Raw genomic sequence first — 22,739 nt, forward strand, 5'->3', positions numbered from 1 at the left:
GTGTTGGCCTTTGAAGTATCGATCGTCACGCGTACCTGCACTTGTTGCTTCTGCGTGTTGAGCATGTTGGGGTCGATGCTCAGGGGTCCCAGCACGCTCATCATCAGCTCCTTCTCCCTCAGCCACGGGCCCAGCTGATTGGCCGCCGAGGCGAAGCTGCCCAGCCTGTCGGCGCACGTCTCCAGCTCGGTCTGCCTCTGGGCTGCAGTCTGATTGGCCGTTTGCCAGCGGGACTCTGGGGAGATAATAACAGAGGCAGGTGTGAGCAGATGACACAATAAACCGTGCGTGTGCATTCCTCGTGGAAAAGTTCAAAACAGGAAAAGGTTGTTGTGTGTTTCCTGTGAGGTTTCTATATAAATCTGTAATTCTTATTACGTTAGAAATTTAAATCAGTAGTGGAGATGAGAGAAATCTTCAGGAACTGATATTTCCTCTCCTCCTCCTTTCTTTACCGTCTCGCTCTCCTTTTCTGACTCATATTCTGGGCATCCTGCAGTGTGTGTGTGTGTGTGTGTGTGTGTGTGTGTGTGTGTGTGTGTGTGTGTGTGCGCGTGCTCTCCATCCATGCAGCTTTGAGTAAAGACATTATAAAACACGGAACATAAAGGCCCCCTTCTTGGATTTCACCTTCCATATTTCTGTCTCGGTTAGATCATAGGAGGCCCTGGTAAAAATCTCAAACGAACAAATAGCTCTGACAGGAACACTTCCCACTCTCTCTCCCCGGAGTGTATCGATCTCACTTCCTCGCCATCTCTGAGAAAATTATTACAAACTCTGAAGCTCAGTGCCACTTTCTTTTGAGCCGTTTCCAACACAGTAAAGAAGTCCTGTCTTGTTTCCTTTCTCTTTCCAGTTTTAAGTCCCTTTAAAGACATTTTGAAAGCAGCTGTTTCCCAGAACTGTCTACCGCTGCAGCACTTTATCCTTCAGTGTCTCAAAAATGATTGAAACAGACAAAAAGGAACATTAACTGTCAGGAATCACATTTCTCTAAATGGATGGCTCCTGGTTTAAGTCCCTTTGGCGACGTTCCTTCCTTGTATTACCAGCTTAGATCTCCTTTATATGAATCCTCCACACGATCGTCTCAGGCTCTCACATCATCAGAACGACGCTCCGCCACTTTTATTCTCCAAGTGAGGAGATAAAAGTTTTCAGTTTTCTCGATCCGGTTGAAATTCATTTCCATATTTTATGAATTTGAAGATCATTGAAGAGAGCCAATAAAAACAAATGGAACAGCCAGATTTGTCATAATTTCAATTAAGATGATATTTTGTTACTATTTGCTCTGTCAGTTACTGCATTACACCTTCATACTAACTCAACACTTGCTATATAATTTACAGCGTTTTATAAGAAAGAAACCCTTCATAAAAAGGCTTTTATTGTGAAACATTTGCAGGAACGATCACTCTTTAGATGAATAATCCAGAACAATCTCCGGTAACTTCAGGACGTCGTAAACAGAGGGAGTTTTGATATTTCTCTCGAAGTCACGCTGCGTTTTCCTCCGATGTGTATCGACTTAATAAAGCCTGGACTTTGTTGTCCTCCATTTGAAACTCTTTCCTCTGCTGTTTTCAAAGGCTTCGTTCGTAGCAGCAGTTTACCGTTAGCTTTCTGTTTACACGGCGTTTTAAACACGGCGGTTGCCCGTGTTCCCGTGTTCGATCAATCACTGACCACTTACGTCACCGCAGTTCCTATTCTAGTGAGGAAAATACCTGCCCACTGCTAGGAGCTAAAAAAAAAAAGTACCAAAAAGCGGAGGCTTGGGAACTTAAAAGGTTTTAAGTTCTCCCTGAGCGGACACAAAAAAAAAAAAGGGAACTCCCTCCCACCGTTTTAAGAACAGTGAAATAGTTCCTGCGGTCCGACAACACCTAATATACTTTCTTAAATGATCACCTTACACCAGTTTCCCAAGTCCTGTAACGTTACTGATCCTCCCGTTCACCTTCAGTGTTTTATCTCACGGAGCTGTTATCTCCTGTCTTCATTGTTTGTCACATGTGATCTGCAGCACATACCGATCTCCTGCAGCTGCTCTCTCCAGGTGTCCGCTTCAGGAGAGTCGGGGTTATCGGCGATCAGTTTCTTCAGCGTGCCCTTCAGCTCCTCCACCTTCCCCGAGTGCTCAGACAGCTCGGACAGCAGCGCCTGAGGAAGACGTGACGTATTTACTTCCTGAAAATAGCAACTTTAAATAATGTCTAGATAACGCTTTATTACTTTCTTTATCACTGTTAATTACTATTATCAGTATTATTATCACTAGTCTCTGCCCTCCCCCCTGTTTCCTGTTATAACTAAGAAAGCCAATGTTGTTTTACCACTAATATTATCAAGTTGATGTATTCTGATTTATGTACCCATTTGTCAATATTCTTTTGTCCTTTGTTTTGTTTTTCTATTTCTCCCCTTTCTTTCAGTGATCACTGCTCAGTCTTGTTTGTCTGTTTACTTCTTTGTATTGTACTCTCTCGCTGCATTGACACGTGTCATGTCAGGTCCCGTCTAGCTTATAGTCTCATGTGTCGTGTCTTTCTTCACGAGATAAAATAAATTAACAAAACGAAAAATGAATAATGTAACAAAAGACCTTTAAAGGTTTCGTCAGACCCGGACCGTTACCTTGTTCTCTTGGGCCTGAGCGCGCACCACCTCTGGTTTGGAGGGGGAGGCGGTCTGCCCCTGTTTCAAGCTCTGCTCTCTGTCCGTCAGCCAGCTCTTGAGCTCGTCGGTGCCCTGCCGGGCCGTCTGCCTGAGCTCCAGCGACGCCTGCTGCCGGCCGAGACGCTCCTTCAGCTCCCCGCCCAGAGCGTCATATCGACTGTTCACGTCCGACACGGCTACCTGGAGCTCCGTCAGGTCTGAGGGCGAAAAAAAACAACCAACAAACTGCTTAGCATATTAACGTACTTACAGCAGTACAGAAAAAACAGACAGAGAAGACGCAGCAGAACGAGGCGAGTCGGCTAATAAGAACTATAACAGTTTATAAGAGAGTAACTTTTACTGGATTAAATGAAGGCAGCGCAGATAAAGAGAGTGAAGCCTTTGCCAGTCTGACAGACATTTTCCACGGACAGACAACTGACAGGGACAGAACAGGAAACACGGCAGTCACCGCTCACAGTGACGCTGATGAAGGTGGTGGTGAAAGCTGGTGTTGAGTTTAATCTTACACACTCATTTTAACCATGTGGGGTCATTTCTCCCGGTTTCTGCCACCTCAAATCTATTACTGAAGAAAAGTTGCACAAATTTAGAGCTGTAATTAATATCTGGGGTTTTTGAGTATTTCCAAGAGTGGATCAAAAAGCGTGTGAAGGGAGCGATGTGATGATGTAATAATGTAATGAGGGGGTTAAAGGGAAGGGGGGAGGGGCGGGGGGTAGGAAGAAAGACAGGCAGAGAGAGAGCGAGCTGGAGGGAGAGAGAGCTCACCTTTACAGGTGTGAATGCCATTGACACTGCTGGGACCTGATGAGCCATTGATTTGAGGAGCACCTGGGAGAGAAACACACACCTGACTGAGTACAACACGCTCATGCAGGCACCGTCGCACAAACACAAATGGAGCGAGCGATGGACCGACATTTAACATTTAAACATAAAATGTTTTAAAGTTCTGACGCACAGCTGCTCAACGGCACCAAAAAGACCAGCTGACACACAAACATTTTCAGACTGAGCATGTCAGACAAAAGCCGTGGAGACAGACATCAGTGAGACAGACATGGAGGAGACCCATCGTCTTTGGATTACACAGGGATTTAATGGATGTAACAAAAAGCTTAATAAAAACGTTCTCTGTTTCATCAAAATGTTACTTCTAATTCAAATTTCCTTCTGCCTCCAGTATAACAAATGTAGATTTAACCATGAAGTGTTGTATATAAGAATCTGTAATCATCGGTCATTGATGTTGTTATATGCATTTTCCTCATGTCCTTCCTGCATCCCTTCAGGATTTGTTTTCTGTGTTTCTCTCAGGTCAAATAACATTTAAAAAAAATCCCTCTGATTTTTTTTCCTTCCTCCCACATCATCTGTAAATCGCACCAAAAATCTGTTTAAAAAAAAAAAAAAAAAGCTCTCGTGGAAAATAAGTCATTCAACCTGAGGGAGAGTGTTTCTCTTTCCGTCCTTTCTCTTACCAGTTTTGGTCTGAGGGGCGGTGATATCGATGATGAGCGACTCCAGCTCAGAGCCCGTCTTGTTCAGCTCTCGTACTCTGGATCCATGTGACTCCCAGTCGTTGAGCAGGTCCTGAAGTCATAAAGTATCGTGAGTCACTGAGCTTTAACAGCACATGATGCAAGCATTGTAGCACGACCGAATTATTAGGCACACGCACCTTTAGCTGCTGCACTCGTCTCTGCAGGCCATCGGTGTTGAGGTTGGCCTCTTTAGCGGGCAGCTGGTCCTGCGCTGTCTGAAGCCACCTGGCGAGGGAGCCGGAGAGGCCGCGGAACTGCAGCAGCTGCTGCTCACAGGCCTGAATGGCTGCAAACCTGTGAGAGGAAAAACAAAGGACAGGAGAGGACGAGGAGGATGAAGAACATGAAGAGAAAGTTAGAGAGCAGCAGGTAATGATGATGAGGAAGGTAAGAAAAGATGGAGGGAAAAGAAGATGAATGCAGAGGAAATTCTGCTTCAAACTGCATTTTTAAGTTTTCTATTCATAGCATAGTGATCATACGATTTCTTTTCAACCGTTATACAGTATATTCTCAAAAAAGAAAAAGAAAAGAACACACAAGAGGCATTCAAGGTCCGCGCTGGCCCGGAGGCAGCATTAGTGTGGCCTTGACCTCCCTCTGTACGTGATCTGTGTCGAGCTCTGGCTGGAAAAGTGCTGACTGCCTGTAGACAAAACAGCTCGGAGAAGTTGTCTGGCGTGGAAGCGCTATCATTACCGTGCTGCTATTTTCTCTCCCTCGGGATTCAAGGCCGGGAGTTAATCGGAGAGCGCAGTTTATAGGACGGACAATGAGCCGTGGGCGCTCGGCTTATATTAGTACCCATTCAGCCGGCACGTTAGCTCACACGGATTCTGTAATGCAGGAGACGCATCAACAAATCATGCAGCATCGTAAATAATCCCCCACATCATTTACCGCACTAACCCACCTCGTTACTACGACGACAACCCATGTTTCTGATCATGTATTTGTATTTTCTTGAATGTAATCATGCATTTAAATGGTTGGTGGATTTTACACGACCGGCTCAGCGAACTCAAATATAACCCGATAAATCTGCACCAGACTGATGGTATTTATAAATCCCCCCCCCTTACCCCCTCTCCCGCTGACAGACTTCAAGCGTGGCTGTTCACTGATACGACGTCTAACGGGGTCGGCATAGCAACCGGTGCTTCATGAAGGTTACAGATTTAGAAAACACATTTTGGAGATGCCCGCGGCTCCGTCTGACCCACAGTTTTTAAAGAAGGTAAATCTGAGCCTCATCAAACCTCATCTTCAATCAGTCTGCGAGGTTTATTGATGTGATGTGAGTTGACAAAGAGCTGACGCCTGTTATATTTAAACGACAACTGGGATCGAATACTATATAATTTACAGATTACTGACAGATTTGTATGTGGCGCCCTCTTGAGGATTTCATGGTGAACTGTGCAAGACAGACGTTAATACCACTGTTTCCAAGGAAATCCTGCTTGATCACCCTCATTTCTACATTTTAACCTGTATAAATTTTTTTTTTTTTTTTAAATAGTATCTCAAGCAGAAAAAAAAAAATCATTCAGTTTGCCAACTTGGGTAAATTTAAGACTTAAAAAAAGGCATTTTTTCTGTGTTATCTTTACCTTTTGTTGACATTTTCCTCCAGTTGTTTGAACTCATCGGACACCCCTTTGACTTTATCCAATAAGCTTTGAGTATTGCTGAACGCTTTCGATTGGCTGAGCTCGGTGCCGACGTTGCAGAAGGATTTCAGCTGACCGGCTTCCTGCTCCAGCTCTGATCTGACCTCCTGAGGAAAGATGCACACAGAAAATGTTAGAGGGAGCAACAGCCTGAACTGACATAATGACCATGCTGCAGATGACGTATTCATATGAATCTAACCTCGATGGTCTGTCTGTAGTCGTCCACACTGCGGTCCGGTTGGCCCGCGGGGCTCAGGGCCTTCAGCCGGCTCTGGGTGAAGACCTGGAGGTCGGTGCCCAGCCGCTCGTAGCTCTCCAGCCGGGGCAGCAGCCCTTTGAGCTCAGCCTCCCTCTCAGCCTGGCTGGCCTGCGCGGTGGTGTAGCGCTGAGTCAGCTCGTCTAAACTGCCCTGGAGGCCCGAGGCCGTGGAGGCGTCGGAGCTCTGCAGGAGTTTGGAGATGGAGTCCCGCGTTGCTTCCACACTGCCCTGCCTGGAGAGCAGCTCCTGACGAAGTTTCTGGGGGAGGAGGAGAAGTTTGGTTGAAATAACTGAGATGTGGAACGCAAGCTGCAGTTTATTCATTCATAGATGTGAATCGAACATGTGCAACGATTCTGTTCAGTTTTGATCATGTTTACAAACATACAAGTATTTTGGGTGATGTTTTCAATTGTTTTAAGAAGCCCTGCGTAATTCTTTTGGTTTTAATCAAACGTCCACCAACAGTCACCTGTTGATTTGTGAACAGCCGTTATGAAGCCTCGAGTTCGAATTTTAGCTGGTGCCATCTTTCTAATTTGGAGCGGTTTGGAGCCAGAAGTGACCATATTTGGGCAAGAGGTGGATCTAACTGATCTGATTGGGAACCTAAAGACACTACGTACCACCCACAGATAGATGTAATCTGACTGCCCCCAAAAACACAGCTTTTTGAAGCTTATTTTATAATTGATCACGGGATTATTTTCAGATGGACCGCCAGAAAAACGAATAAGAAAGAGCAACTTTAGCCAACAACCCCGAGATAACTCATGTGAATTTCATGAGAGGAGTCTATGGAGCCAGAGTCTTTTTGGAGCCAACCCTCTAGTGGCACTCGGTTGTATTGCAGCTTAAGGCACTTCTGCACCGGCCATATTTTTCAGACCCGGAAGCTACGACCACTTTTATATACAGTCTGTGGTTATGATCCTACCTGGTTCTGGGTCAGGGCGTCTTGTACAGCCTGCGCAGTGGACTCGACTGGTCCGGGGTTCAGAACCAGTTTGTCCAGCCAGCTCAGCAGACCCTTCAGTCCCTCCTGGACGCTGACTGACTGGGCCACAGCCGTCTGCAGCTGCTTGGCCCGTTCGGAGACGGACGTGGAGAGGGAGCTGAATCTCTTCTCTAAACCGTCTGAACAGAAGGAAGGAGCGATTAAAAAAACATTCAAGTTGTGAGTGTTTGTTGTCACAGACGGCGACACAGCGGTCTGTGATGGGAAATAAAGTTACCTGCAGCACAGAGGATGTCGACAGCTTTCAGGGAGGGAGATTCGTCTGTGCTGACCAGATCTCTTCCTGCTCTCTTCACCTTCTCCAGCTGCACCGAGCGCTCTGCCAGTTCGTCTTGAAGCAGCTGAAGATAGACGACACGCTTATAATAAGACTCAAATCACTTCTATCGCTGAAAAGCAATAATAAAAGTTTCCTACAACCCATTTTAGTATTCCAACTTTTTTCTGGACGTTATTTACAGGACTGGAACTAAAACGTTTGGTCAGCAGTGGCCTCACTTTGTGTTCATTCATGTGAAGGTTTGTCGATGCCTGACTCACCTGCACTTGTCGCAGGGTGTTCTGTAGGTTCTGTGGGTCGGACTCCCCGCTGGGCTTGGCTATGCTTTGGTTCTGTTCCTGAGTGCTGAGCCAGGAGTGGACGGAGACCACCTCGTCCTGGTACTGCTGGTATCTCTCCAACAGGCCCGACAGACGGCCGCCCAACTCTGAAGACTGAAAGCAGCACGAAAAACAGTTTTTAAAATATGTCAATTAAAGATAAACTTAAAAAAACAAAAACAAACGTAGGCATTGCGTAAAAGATTTCCAGAGTGTATTCTAGTCTCCCTCACCTTGGTGTGAAGTGTCGTGTATCTGTGATTAGCATCCTGCAGCTTGTCCGTTACCAGCTGCTTGGTGCTGTCCAGAGCCTGGTCCGAACCACCGACCTGCTCCAGAGCACCTTGAACCGAGTCCAGAACCTTCTGACCCGAGATGGAGACGAAGCGCAGGTCCGCTTTGTGGCAGATGACGTCCTCAGCAAGCTGTAAAGACAGACACATTCACGGGTCAGCTGGGGACGAAGTCAGATAGATGAACGCCAAATATAAGACAAAAACTTTCCTTTTCGTATGTAAATTAAAAGCATGATTGTGATCAGCAGGTCACGCGTTCAAATACCAGGAACGGGTGGGAAAGAAATGAGCAGGGAAAGATTATAAAACATCGCAAATGTGCTATCAGGGGACCCTTAACAGGAAAATGATCCCAGTCTGGTTGAGTGGAGTTTCTCAGAGGCTCCCAGATGGGAAAGTGTGACTGCGTGAGGCTACGTAGAGGCATGTGGAGGGATGGAAGCTGAGCATGGAAACTGTTCTTCCATGGACAATTAAAAGTGGAAAAAAAAATAAACACAGTCGGGGCAGTAGTTTTGATCTGAGCCCAGATGCAGTCCGAGATATTTCTCAGCCCATTTAACTTCACTTCAAAGCAGCCAAAACAGGCTCAGACCGTTTAAACCAACAGACCCGCTGTTACAGTGCAACACCGGAATAATGAATTACTTGTTGTCTGGTAAATTTCTCGCTCTATACTCTGTATCAGTGCACAGTTCATACTCTCCCTCCTGCCTACTTTTAAAGATGTTAAAGGTGTGCATCTGCTTTTAATTTCTGTGCCTGGTGGTAAAATCAATATCTGCAGGTCTGAAGTGTTGCTGCTCTTCCTCTCCTCTCAGTCTCACAGATTGACGTGTGGAAAACTGGTCTGACATGACTGAAGAGTTGCTTCTTTCAGCCTGTCAAACAGGAATGATCTCAAACAGTGATTTTCTGAAAACGTTATCACACCAGTTTCACGAGGGGTTTCTCGTGTAGATGTAAAAATCGAATGAATAACATAAAACAACAGATAATGACATGGGGTTATATCTATTGTGTTATTAACGTGTGTATTTTCCGTACCTTCCTGTGCTCCTCCAGTCTGCCCTTCAGTCCTTGTGCGTCAGTTTCTCCTTCCCCCAGAGAACGGAGGTCCTGCTCGCTCTGTTCCAGCCAGGTGCCCAAACCGCCGTGTTCCTGGAGGAATTTTGTCAGCTCGTCCTTCAGAGCCTCGGACTTCCTCAGACGGTCCTGGAAGGAACAGACACGGGAGAAGCAGTCAGTTAATGTAACGTCAAAAATACCAAGTTAAATGGTGGTTGCAAACACTGGGTCCATTTATCTGCACCACCAAAAGGTAAAACTGTCTTAACTGTATTCCTGGACAGGTCACATAAGGCCCATGCTGTAGACTTAACAAATACATATGTTTATGCTGTTTGTACCTGGCAGCTCTGCAGCCTGCCCTGGTGCTGGGTCTGCAGCTGGTCCAGCGCAGCACGGAGTCGCTGTTTCTCTTCGGGAGGAACCGTCGAGTCCGGCTGTTCCAAAAGGGAGCGAGTCGTCTGGGTGATCTGCAGCAACTGTGCCTGCTGAGCCTGGAGCTGCTGAAGCTCCGCCTGGGAGAGAGGTGAAAGGTTACAGGTCACAACTCTGTCTGTCCTGTTGTAAGAAGTCAAAATGCACTAAAAACACACAGAAGAGGAGAGAGTCTAACCTGCAGCGTCTCTGTGTGTGACATCACAGCGCCCTCTGGCTGCGAAAACGGTGCATCAAGAACCTCCTGGGCCGCTCCTGATCCAGCTCCTCTGCTGACCGGTTGGTTCAGGGAGGAAAGCTCGGACAGAAGAGAGTCAATCTGGCCTCGGGTCTCCTGAAGTTCCTCCACTGCCTTCGCCTGGAGAGGTGAACACAGCAGCAGAGTGGAGTGGAAGAGACGACAGGAAGCAGACAAGAGTAAATGAAACGCAAGCAGGAAGTAAACAACATTTAATACAACTTTAGCATCTGCAAAAAAAAAAAAAAAAAAAATCATTTTCTTTAATGCAGATCTGCAAAATCTGGTGATAAAAATAGATGGGATTTAAATTTACAATTCAAAAAGTCTGGTGTAATTCTTTAAATTATGACAATAAGCGTCTGCAGCAATATGTACCATGTATGTACAACTGCTCTCGTCCTCTTACCCTCTGTGTGTTCTGCTGTACGGTGGCGTTGATGGCGGTGTCGAGCTCCGACAGCGACGTGTTTGCCGAACTCGTCAGGCCGCTGTACTGCTCCTTCATCGTTGTTAGCGCTCCCTGGAGGTTCTGCCTCTCCTCCGGGCTCAGACTTTCTCTCCGCTCTGACAGAAAGTCCTCCACAGATCGGATGGCCTCGGCTACGCCCCCACCTTTAGTCTGCAGGTCCCTCTGCACCTCCTGGAAACAGAAAATGGGGAATTATATATTTTTTTTTTTTTACATTTGAAATGAAACTGAGTGAGTTAAAAGAGATTATGAACTGATTCTACAAACATGTCAATGAGATTTCATTTCCTACCTTTAGTTTTTCCTGCCTCTCTTGCAGGACGCTCACGTCACCTGATTCTGCTCCGGCTTTCTGACTGGCTAGCAGACTGGCAGCTCCGGCCAACCACATGTTGAGGCCTTCTAGTTTCTGAGAGCACTCGGCTTTCTGCTGCTGAACCACCTGAGAGAAACGGAGGAGAGACGGAGGAGAGCAGAGCAGAGATCCACACAGAGAGAAAATGTGAGGAAAACTGATACTAACAGGAATGAGTCCATCATAAACAATCAAACAGCATCTTTAGATTTTTGTTCACCAGTTTCCATATTTCTGCACAAAAAAAGCACCCTAAATGCACATTTGGCCCTAAACTACATTCTTGTGTAGTGCACACTTTGCCAAGCTTTGAGCAGATTGTGTCCAGACTTCACACTTACTTACACACACACACACACACACACACACACACACACAGAATATTTACATAGAAATGTTGCTCGAGCAACAACAAACAAGACAAAAGAGAAAATCAAACAAATATCTTGTTTATTTGCTGCTTTTTCCTCTCTCTCCCGTGTGTTCAGGTGAGACCAGAGGAAAAAACAGTGAAGCATTGTAGCCAGCAAGGCTGCTTTTTTTGTTTTGTTTTTGTTTTGTTTAGTTTCTGCGATCAAATCTCTAGAGGCCTTTACCGCCGTGACACAAGCGACTTTTCCTCATTGGCAATCTGGAACAGCAAGGCAAACAGGTTAATAATACACACACGTTATAGAGACGTGCAGAGGAGCAAACACACGATGAAGCCCGTGTAGTCGGAGTGAGTGGTGGTGGTGGTGGTGGATGCTGTATGTGTGAAGTGGCGAAAGCGTTTGCAACAACAGCAGCGGTGCATTGCTACGATGGAACTAACAGAACAAGTATGATGGCACTAGAAGTTCAAACTAAGGTGGAGGTTAGCGGCTTCACATTTTCCCGGTTGATATTATTGTGGATTTTACAGGATATGAGTGCATTTCAAAACAGTTCGGAGATCTTGAGTGAGAAAGCATGACAACAGTTAACAGCACGACACACAAAGCTATATGGTAGCGGAGTAATCGCACAGCGTTTGAAACCATCGCAGTCGTCTTTCTCCAAACCTCTCTCTCCCTCGCCCTCCGCCATCCTCCGTCCTCCTCCTCTTCTTTGGAGCTCCCCCTGCGCTGCCAGCGCTCCTCCCTCTCTATCTGCGCCGACAGGGCGTCGGCCCAGGCCTGGGCTCGGCCGGACACGCTGTGGAAGGCCCTCTGCAGCTGCTGCAGCTGCCCCATGAGACGCCTGCTCTGCTCGGGCACCAGGTCGGGCGCCCGCTCCGAGATGAACACCTGGATGTCGAAGGCCGTTTTGTTGACCTCGCTGGAGCGAGCATCCAGAGAGGACTGCAGCTCCTGGAGGGGAAAGAGAGAGGAAAGGGAACGTTTCAGTCCTCCTAAATCAGTGAAACAAACTCTGAAACCAAAAACCCCAAACTTTTACAAGATATGACAAAACTGAAGATTTTCCACATTGTCATAGTTTAAACAGGACAATACTGTTGCAAGTGTTCAAACCTGAATATGCATCCAAAGTGCAACAAATCTCCATGTTGTATCGTAATATAAAAACATTTATGTTAAGGTTTTTCTTCACTTGCCTTGCAATGATTCAGCTGCTGTGTGAGCTGATCGGGACTCTTGTCTTTCTCCTCTTTCTCCTTTTCTCCCATCCCGGCCATTCCTCCGTCCATCTGAGCCTCCGCTTCCCTCAACCAAGCGAGCAGCCTCTCCACTTGTTGTCCCAAAGACTTCTGCTCAGCTGTGACTGCATCCTGAAGGAAAAGGTCAGAGCAATTGAAATTTTGCCACTGAGCATCGTGGCCTCGCTTTCGTTTGATCACTACAAACACCAGCGCAGAGAGAAAAAGAGCTTTTCTAGACCGAAAAAAGTTAATCTGATCCGATTAAGTGCTACTATATTCGTTCTTCTCTGCTTTTATTACCTTGTAGGAGTCTCTGTGGTCTCGTAGACTTTGCAGAATGCCTTCAGAAAGCGCTCTGGCGGCCTCGTACCCACGAACCAAGCTCCGCCCATCCTTTTCCAGGGCCAATAGGAGCTGGGGAGGTACATCTCTCGGCCGGGGCCTCAACAGTTGCTCGGCAGCCTCCACTTCTTTGTTGATCTGAGACTCCAAGTCACGCAGTTCAAGGTCCAGAGTCTGAGAGGCAGATTAGGTAAAGAAAACAAAAGTGTTCTTGATGGCGTTTGGTAACAACTCTAAATCCCCCTCATAATGGAAAACAAATGCAACAACATAATACGCGTCAATGTAAGGTGCGCTGATGTGTGCCGTCAGGGGAGACGAGGATGTTTCACCTCGGTGTGTCCGATGATGTCATCCAGCGCGATGAGGCTGCGGCCGACCGACTGCTGCTGCTGCTGTTTCAGTCGGACCTCGATGTGCCTCACCATGGAGACCAGGGCTACGATTCGCTGGTCGTGCTCCAAGCATTCCTGACGCACTAAAGACGACTGTGTGAATAGAAAGATGAACAGAACATACATTAGAATATATATAGAGATATTTAAAATAATAATTTAAAAAAAAGATAGTTTTGACCAAAAATGCACGAGGAGATGATTTGCAACTACTTTGCAATTCTCCAGTCGGCACATTTACACCAAAGCAATAAGACGAGACGGTGTCCATAGCAACAACTCTCTGTACTTCCGTTTTAACTGTTGACTTTTCAGGCCTTTTCAATGGCTGGGTATAATTTGTAGCGTCTTACAACGTAAAGAAGGATAGTAAATCACTTACACCAGTTTCATTTTTAATAGAGATGAAAATATAAAACATACGTAGGGGTTCAATGGAACACAATTATGCAAAGTTACACCGTGAACTTTAGACATGAGATCTCTCCCGTTTTGTAAATTTCTCACATCCTCTATGGGCGCAGTTCTGTTGTTTAGAGGAGTTGGTGTTTTATCTAATATGTAGAAAAAATACTAAATATTTTCATGACGTTAAACGGCCTATTTCTGACTTGACAACCTGAGTGACAGGTGACACCAGTCAGGCCAGTTTACACTGCTGCAACTTTTCCCTTCAGCGTTCTCAAACAGTTTCGTCTCGTTGGGAATCTTTGGTCTTAACTGGGCTGTATATGAAAATAACTATTTTTACCTTGCCAGCGGTGGACGTCGTCCCTTCCTTGTTTGTCTCTCGCCTCTCGCTGGCATCATCTTCGTCTTCCCCCCAGCTCTCAGCGGTCGTATCAGACTCGGGGACTGTGGTTGATTCAGACTCGGCTGAAGCATCTTCTGAGGGCTCAGCTGACGTTTCTGGAGAGTCACGATGTTGCTGCTGGTTTTTTAAAGATTTTGATTCGGGAACGTTGGTACTTGCAGCTTCGGATTGTTGGCGCTTCTTCTTCTTTTTACTTTTTACAGCTTTTTTATCGGGCTGTGGACCGGGAGCTGCAGATTGAGATGCAGCCTGGACGTCCAGCTTGGATGCAACATCATGAGACAAGTCACTGGATTCACTTGAACCTCTGGTGTCTGAGCGGGATTCTTCTTTCCCAGCAGGTGTAGCCTCTGCCGGCTGTATGTGTTCCTGTACGTGGGAACTGGGTTTCAGTGTCTCATGTAAATATGGCGGACTTTGTTGACTAGTCTCACCTCCTTGAATATCATCTGCAGAGGTCTCCATCTCATTTGCCTTGTCAACAACTGACGGCCTGATGACATCATTGGCTGACTGAACATCAGTATGCGTTTCCTTCCTTTGTTCCTTCGTCAAACCTGAGACATCTGAATCCGGTTTTACCATGGTGGTTTTTGTGGTATTTTCTGTTGCTGTCCCCTCAGACTCCACTTTCTCATTGGTCGGTAACTTCTCAGTTTTAGGCTCAGCTTTGTCCGTCGCTTTTGAACTCTTGGACTTCTTGCTCTTCTTACTTTGTTTACTTGGCTGAGTTTCTTTAGGTCGGGCTGTTGGAGCTGTCTCCACTTCTTGTACGTCTTCCTTTCCAAAACTCATGCTCGTTTCTTTTTCAGTTGCAGAAGCCTCCAACACTTTGGCCTCAAAGTTCTCCTTTACCAAAGATTTCTCCAAAGTCACATGTTCTTTGACCATTGTTACTTCTTTGACACTCATCTTTTCTTTACTGTCTTTTGTTGAACCACTGGGTCTCTTGTCACCATCATCTCTGACAGTCTCCGCTCCATCAACCGTAGCTTGCAGAGTTTCAGCCTTTACATCTCTAACAGTTGTACCTTGACCCTCCTTCTTCACCACCTCCTTGCGCAGAGCCTCCAGCTCCTCAGCAGCCTGCTTCTCGCTCACCCCTTTTTCAAACACCTTTTTGAGAATACTTTCTTTGGCTTTCATTATCAAGGCTGCTTTCTCTTCGTCCGGTAGAGACGACTTGTGAGGCAATTCTCGCTCATGACTTGTCTTTACCTCCTGACTCGTCTCTGGTTGTTCTGGTTGCTGAGAGACAGAAGCCATCTCTTCAGATTCCACTTCCTGCTCCTCTCTTTTCATCTCTTCCCTCTTATCACCCTTTTCTGTGCTCTGCAGTAACATTGCTTTAGTTGCATCTTTCTCTGGCTCAATGCTTGGTTTTAAAACTTCCAGACTGGCAGGAACTTTTTCCTGTCCTCGTTTTATCAAACCATTTTCAGCCTCAGATTTCCCATCAATCTTTACTTTACTTTCTGCATTCGGATCCCCTTCAGAAGCTGCCTGACCATGAATCTGTGATTCCTCATATATGTCTTGTGATTGAAGCTCCTCTGTGACTGCATCACGAGCCTCCGACTGTCTTCCAGTTTCTGCATTATCTTGATCAATTTGAGATGGATGTTTGACCTCTGCAGGGTGTGTTTCACTCTCTACTGCTTTACCTTTTACCTTCTTTTTATTCTTCCTCTTCTTCTTGCTTTTGTTTTCTGACTCTTTGGACGAAGAGGTCGATAACTGCTCTGACAGCTCAACATCGGTGCTAGTTTTGATCTCTACAGGTTTCTCTCCCTGTGCTTCTTTACCCCTCTCATTTCCATCATCATCCCTCTGTACTCCCAGGTCATTCTTTCTATATTCATTATCACTCTCTTTTGACAATTCAATACTATCTTTGCTTTGTCTGTCATCTGTCATCTCCGCTGCCACAGAACCTGTCAGGTTTTCATCTTCAGAAACACAACGGATCAATAATGTGCTCTCATCAGCGAGTCCACCGTCCTTTTCTCCATCCTTCACAGGTTCCCCATTAACTCCCTTTCTGACCTCTTTCTGTGAATCTTGGTCGATTTGATCGATATGTGTCTGCATGGACTCTCCAACAGAAGCATCAGCTTTACTGTCACCTGTTTGCAGCCTCTCATCAGACTCCCGTTTGGGCAGATTCTCTGATTTCGTGACGTCTTTCTGTGGTACTATCTCTTTTATGGCTTGTTGAATTCTTTTCTCAACATTAGTTGCAAACTTAAACAAAACGTCCATTGACTGGTCTGCCTGAATTAAAGACTCTTCTTCCATTGACTCTGGTACTTCTACTTTCTCCTCTTCCTCAGTTGTATCATAAAACAGTGGCTGATCTGATCCTACAGATGTCAATTTCTTTTCTTCACTCTGTGCAACTCCTAATCCTCTTTCTGAAAGTGGAGATCTCGAAGACGTGGTTACATCAGACCAGTTTGCTGGACTGTCTGAGCTTGACGCAAACAGTATGATAGCAGGGCTGTATGTACTATTTGATGAGGCAAGAGGTGTAGAGCTATCTTCATCACCCTCCGTCTCCACAGGAGCCACTTTCTCCTGGATCTCTGAAGCCACGTCACTAGATATCAGCCCTGCTTCGATGGCATCATTGAGACTTGAGACTCGTCGTCCAGTAGCTGGATCAACGATGCCTCCTTTCAAAAACTGGTTGGTGGCTATTTCTTTGACCATATCGTTTCCAACTAAACCTCTCCTGGACGCTTCGGGTAGAGGGAGCCTTTCTCCAGTGCCGATATCAATGATCCCACCACTGTCTGCCTGGCTTTGCAGAAACCTTAGTGCTGGAACTGGGTCAACGTGTTTCAAGGCAACTGCATCGGGAAGGGTCAAGTTTTCATTTGTTTGTACATCCTGAATACCTCGGAAGGGTTTCACCTCCAAGAAGCGTTTACCTGTTTCAATGTCTATCTTACCCAGGTTTACAAGCTCTGAATACGGCACAATGCGTGCAGTTTGGGGGTCAAGCACTCCTTGCGTTTCTGTTGGAGAGGCCATTACTTCATTGGCTATCTTCTCTTCTAGAAGACCCTTAGAAACTGCCTCCGACAATGTCAGTTTGCATCCAGTATCAGGGTCTAAAATAGCCCCCGTTGATGCCTGGAAAACAACAGCTTCTGGGTGACTTGAAGGACTGACTTTCCCTTGGTAGACCCACTCTAGTTCCTCTAGCCCAGGAGCAATAGACCGATCTACTAGTCCTCTATCTACAGCATCAGAGACCGGGAGCCTCAGTCCTGAAGCATGGTGTATTACACCACCTTCAGCCACCTGCCTTGCCAACACATGGTAAGCATCCTCTGTCCTAATTAACCCTTTCTGAATGGCTTGCTCCAGAGGAACTGGAGACTTGGACTCTGGGTCAACAACACCTTCCATCTGTAGCTGTAAACTGGCTTTCTTAAGGGATGTTGAGGAATCCGTGTCCTTTCCTTTGTATGCCTTCTCTAGCGCCACAAGTTCTTCTCTTTGATCCTCCTCAATCAGTCCCAGGTTTGCTGCTAGAGTGGCAGAGACTTTCTTGTCCCTACGTAGGTCAACGATCCCCCCAGATGCCACCTGGGCTTCCAGAAGTCGAGCGGCAGTGTTGGGGTCAATCAACCCGACCTCTGCTGCCTCTTTCACCCCGCAGATCTGCCTTTTCTCTACATCCACGACCCCTGCGAGGGTTTTATCTGACTTTAGGACACTCCACATTAGATCCTCATCAAGTAAACCCTCCTGCATAACTTCCTCCATGCTAAGTGACTCCCCGCTGCCGGCATCTAGGAAACCTCCAAACAGACCTGCCTGAGCCATTAATTTTACTGCTGTATGGCCTGGAAGGACACCCTGTGCTACAGCCTCATCCGGCAGCAGCTTTTCCCCTTCTTCTGTCAAAAGACCTCCCTGCTTGAGCTGTAGAACTAACCTCTCCAATTCAACATCCTCCTCTGGCTTCTCCACTGCTGCTTCAAGGATCTCAACCTGAGGTTTAGCATCGATTAAGTCGATCCTGTCTAATTCAGTCTGGGAATGTTTTATATCTTTTCTTTCTTGTGATCGTCTTAAATTAACTTTTTCATGAGTTTTCTCCTCTGGAATAGCTTCTTTTAATGTCTCCCTTTCAATATCTTCCTCTGATTTGAGGGGTGCTGTGGTTGTTTTTCTACCAACTGTTGTGATCGTACCCCTGGTATCCTGATCAGTACTATCCTCGGGTTTGCTTTCAGTTTTTACCACCTCCTCTGGGCGTTTTGTTATTTCCTCTTTAAGGTGTTTAGCTGAAGCCATTACACTTTGAACACTGGATGCTTCCTTCTTTTGTTCATCGACTTTTGCATCTTTATCTCCAATGATTTCATCTTTTGCTGCAAAGTCTAAATCACTCTCTGAAGTCGCTGAAGGTTTCTGCAGTAATTTGTCATTTACCCCTTCATCCATTTCTTCTAGACTGCTTGCATCACTAATCTCAGACTCTTTGCTTGGTGTGAAAACACTGAAACTGTCATCTTTACCTTTGATTTGTTTGTCACTCACTCCATCTGTCAAACTAAACTCTGTCTCCATTTGAGACTCCCCTTGCTTATCTGTTGCCAAACTCCTTTGAGGCTCAACTTGACTTGCACATTCTGTTTCTCCAGCAACCAGTTCAGTGGCTTTGACTATCTCCATTAAATCGGGGTCTAGCAGCACCAACCGTTTTCCAGAATGAGCATCAACATAGCTGTGAGTCATGAGGTGAAACAGCAGCTTGTGTTTGGCTTGTTCTTGGGGCTCTGTCCCATCTGTTGGTGTAGTTTCCCACACAAGGTCTGCGGGAGATGGTAGAGGTGGTGGAGAGGGTGGAAGTGGAGAGGAGCTGGTGGAACTCCAGCTCAGGCGGTTTAGAGATGGAGTACCGAACTGGTTCATGTTGGAAAGTACGTCAGGTATGTGGATGTCTTTGAGAAGATTGACTACGCTGGGCTCAAGAGCAGCCTGGTTTAGAGGCAGCACCTCGAGGGTTTCTGAGTTGTAAAGAGCCCCGATGGCATGTCGATGCCGTAGGATGTTCCTTGCCAGATCTCCTGACATCGTTCCTTGTTGAACAGCCTCGGCAATGGGCAGAATTTCTCCAGATTCAGGCCAGAGCAGTCCCATAAAAGCCCAGAGAGACTCAAGGACCAAAAGAGCCAAACGAGGGGAGAGAAGCTCCCTACGAATACTCTCCTCTAAATCCAGGCGGTCTCCACTGAAAGGGTCTAGAATTCCCCCATTTTGTACTTGTCGTGCCAACATGGCACAGGCTAAATCCTGGTCCATGAGCCCATGACGAACAGCCTCATCAATTGTCAGCCGGTGGCCGGACCGTGGGTCGGCAATACCACCGGCAAAGAGCTGAGCTTCGAGAAGTCGTACGGTAACTTTTCGATCAATCAGTCCTTCCTGTACTGCACGGAAGATGCCAACTTTTCTTCCAGAACGGAGGCAAACAGTTCCTCCCGGCTGTTGTTTGACAGGAAGGAGAAGGAGACCAGAGTCATTGTCGGCGACACAGCGCAGATGTAGATCATGTAGACTGACTTTTTCGGCCGTGTTTGGATCGATCAGCTCTTTGTGTTGCAGCCTTGACTGTAGCTTGGTGACAATTCGGGGAGACAAAACTCTCATGTCTTCTGCTTGTTCCAAGCTCATCGTTTGTCCGGTTGAATCTCTCAGGCCTCCAGTGTTCATCTGGAGTTCGAGAATACGGAGTCCCACCTCCTCTCTGATGAGCCCGAACTCCATGGCCGTGACTATGGGCAACACATTCGGTTGTTGGTCATCCATACATATCGTATTTTCCACCAAATTCAGGGCACCTTCCAGCTCAGAGAGAGTCTGTCTGGTGTGAGTGTCAATGAGGCCTTGAGTTAGACCTTGTTCCAGTGAAAGATTGACAAGGGAGTCAGGCTGGAGGAGCCCACCCATAATGAGCTGGGCCTCCAGCAGTACATGGCAGGTGTCCTGGTCAATAAGACCACGTTGGGCTGCTTGAAACACTGGGAACGTTTCTACTGTTCCCAGGTCAATCACTCCAGCAATGGCAATTTGGTTCTAGAAAAAGAAAGAAAACAAAATTACAGTCACTCCGTCTGCCGTTAATGTGGTATGACAGTATGTTGTTAGTTATCTTATATTTTACTTTTATAGTATATTTTATAGGCAAATTGTAGAATCAGAAAAAGAAGAAAACCCAGAACCACCTGCCATAAAAAACAGTTTCTTTTATTTTTGTTGGCTTGTTACTTATTTATACATATTATTTCTTTCCATATCTTAATTTCCCTCTAATATTAAAAAGCATTTTAATACTTACCATAACTACTCTAAAACAAGCACTAAGCATGCAACAAAGCAAATTGTAACAAGAAAAGGTCAGAAAAAGCTTTAGATAAAGGAAAGGAAAGACATATAAAGAAGCATACAACAACTTTTCAGAAGAAGAGCAGAATAAAATGTCTCCACGAGGGAAAAAAAACAACAACTTAAGGGCAACGGTAAGAGAGAAAGCGAGCGCTACTTACCGTACGGGCTCGTCCCGTGGTGCACACACACTAATGGGCCAGCTTACGGCTCCGCAGAGCGAGGCGCGACAGGTGAGAAGCTGGTTGTTAGCATTCTGCATGCCACTCTTCATTCTGATTTCTAACACTGATTTGACACTAAATCCTCCGAACTGGAGTAGGCTCCGAAAAACTAAAAACAACTAAACCACGACTACTTGGATCAGACACTGTCAAGCAAAAACTGACAATTATTGATATGGAAATTTATCAGAATACACACAATTTTGAAGGTATGTTCACCTGTTTTTTTGCACAGATTATAATAAATTGCTGATTATTGCTTTTTAAATATACTATGAGACACATACGATTTTACTCACTATCACTGAGTGAGCTTCAGATTCCCACTAAAACTAACTGAGCAGCAAACTGACACAGAATCAGATTTAGAGTGACTATTCAAGTCCTGCTTTGTTTTCCATCTCTCACTCTGATCCTCGGCTCAGACCTCGGATGTCCATAAATCTCCTTTGGCAGCTGTTAGTGATTTTCAAGCAAAATGCTGGTTTAAAGTTTCACACATTAATAGAATGCATTAGAAAACGAACACAAAAATTCTCATTCACGCACACACTCTTGTGATCTGGACACAACATGCTCAAATGGTGAAGTGAGTCTTGTTGTTGTTGTTGTTGTTGTTGTTTTTTTGCATAGCTGGCCTTTGGTGCACATACACTTTAAAACACTCTAAACCCATACGTTTCTAGTCACAAAAAAATCTCCTATAAAACCATACAAAATAAGCAGGATTCAACTATGAGGTGAAGCTGTTGAAACATAAGAATTTTCATCAAAGATTGCATTAAACCTGAAATCCTCACACACATTCAATCCATTTTTGACCGATGTAACACACTGTATAAAGAATTTCATGACAGTGAAGGCTGCGATTGGTCGACTGCACATGTGTGATGAACTAAACTTAAGAAGAATAAAATAAATGCTGAAATGCAGCGTGTAGACTTTATGCAGTGGTATTATTTAACCACTATATAAAGAAAAGTGACATCAAACTATTTCGTAGCTACACAGATGAGAGTGAAATATGAAGAAACATCTATTTTGATGTAAAATGAGTGTTTCTAACGATGCATCTATGAGGAGCAGAGCTCTACAGCTTCTACCTGACTGCTAGGCAGGATTTAGGCAGCACATTTCTGGTGCGGCACCGCTAAGGCCATGTTAGCAGTACAGCAGATGTATTTTCTGATGATAATGACGATGATAATAGCGATGATAATGAAGATGACAAAAAACTAGGGGAGAAATAGTTAATGACATGACTGCAGGCTTTTAGGGGTGAAAACGTGAGAGTGAATTGGTCCATGCTGAGGCCCAGTTCAGACAGTGTCATCCAACTAACTCCTTTTATATCCTATCCTATTATAGCCCACATTTCAACAGTTTAAAAAAAAACAAGTGGGCTGCAGAAGTGTCTTATAACAAAAACTATGTTTTAGGCTGTTAAATCCTTCTAGCATTCATAACTTCTCCTTAAATAACAAAACAATGTGTCAAACAGAAGTGCAAAAAATAGAAAATATAATGTTTCATGGACACGTCTGAACGGGGTCTGTGATGTTTGTTAAAACCAAACCAAGTCAATGAGTGAGATTCGTCAATAGTGGTGATGTTTTTCTAAAAGTGCACACTCTGTGAACACACAACATGCTGTACAACACACACAACCTTCTGCTGGCCCGCACACAAACTCACGCTCAGCTCGCAAGCGAATTTAGACTCAAAGCAACATTTTACAAAAGTACCGTCGCTTTTCTTCAAGCTCGCACAAGCAGAGTACATCTGTGTGATAAACCTGCAGAAACCCTCCTCCATCTCCACCGAGCTACCTTTCTCTCCTCCTCTTTGGCCAGCTGCTGCTCCAGCTGCTGCAGTTGCTGCGTGGAGCTGTCGCACAGCTGGTTGTAGGTGGCCATCAGCTCGTCCAGCTGAGCCTCCACCTGAGAGCGCTCCTCTGGGGACAACCTGGACAGGACACGAGGGACGAGGTTACAGCAGGTTGAGTGTTTAACGTGAATCTGACTGGGTGTTGCACAGATGTTGATTTCGTACAGGGGCTTTAATATAAAATTCCTAAAAGTTTGAATTGATTAAAGTTGGTTTAACAAATCTGTTAAACAAGCTTAGCCTTGTACAATAACTCACCTCTGGCAAAATCCATCACACAACAATAACACTGTTGTCTGTGTTTCTTGGTTGTTTGTATATAATATATATAGATATATACTGTACTGTATATACTGTGCATTTTATATTTATATTTTTTTACTGCTATTTTATTGCTTT

At 45.4% G+C, this 22,739-nt stretch overlaps 1 protein-coding gene across 1 annotated transcript in view; it reads right to left on the reverse strand.

Moving 5' to 3' along the window:
* The window catches only part of macf1a (microtubule actin crosslinking factor 1a), a 228,905-nt gene that overhangs the window by 67,284 nt on the left and 138,882 nt on the right, over positions 1 to 22,739 (reverse strand). The window contains 23 exon segments of the mRNA XM_069176154.1: positions 36 to 235; positions 2,040 to 2,169; positions 2,644 to 2,882; positions 3,460 to 3,522; positions 4,173 to 4,284; positions 4,373 to 4,529; positions 5,849 to 6,015; positions 6,111 to 6,428; positions 7,108 to 7,307; positions 7,406 to 7,529; positions 7,729 to 7,902; positions 8,022 to 8,213; positions 9,132 to 9,299; positions 9,494 to 9,667; positions 9,766 to 9,945; positions 10,235 to 10,468; positions 10,590 to 10,739; positions 11,696 to 11,983; positions 12,229 to 12,402; positions 12,574 to 12,789; positions 12,948 to 13,103; positions 13,762 to 19,920; positions 22,283 to 22,418. Coding sequence (XP_069032255.1) covers positions 36 to 235; positions 2,040 to 2,169; positions 2,644 to 2,882; positions 3,460 to 3,522; positions 4,173 to 4,284; positions 4,373 to 4,529; positions 5,849 to 6,015; positions 6,111 to 6,428; positions 7,108 to 7,307; positions 7,406 to 7,529; positions 7,729 to 7,902; positions 8,022 to 8,213; positions 9,132 to 9,299; positions 9,494 to 9,667; positions 9,766 to 9,945; positions 10,235 to 10,468; positions 10,590 to 10,739; positions 11,696 to 11,983; positions 12,229 to 12,402; positions 12,574 to 12,789; positions 12,948 to 13,103; positions 13,762 to 19,920; positions 22,283 to 22,418 — 10,111 coding nt within the window.

Source organism: Embiotoca jacksoni, unplaced genomic scaffold (assembly GCF_022577435.1).
Source record: "Embiotoca jacksoni isolate LCO1_2020_lvr unplaced genomic scaffold, fEmbJac1.0.p SCAF_7, whole genome shotgun sequence".
NCBI classification, from domain to species: Eukaryota; Metazoa; Chordata; class Actinopteri; family Embiotocidae; genus Embiotoca; species Embiotoca jacksoni.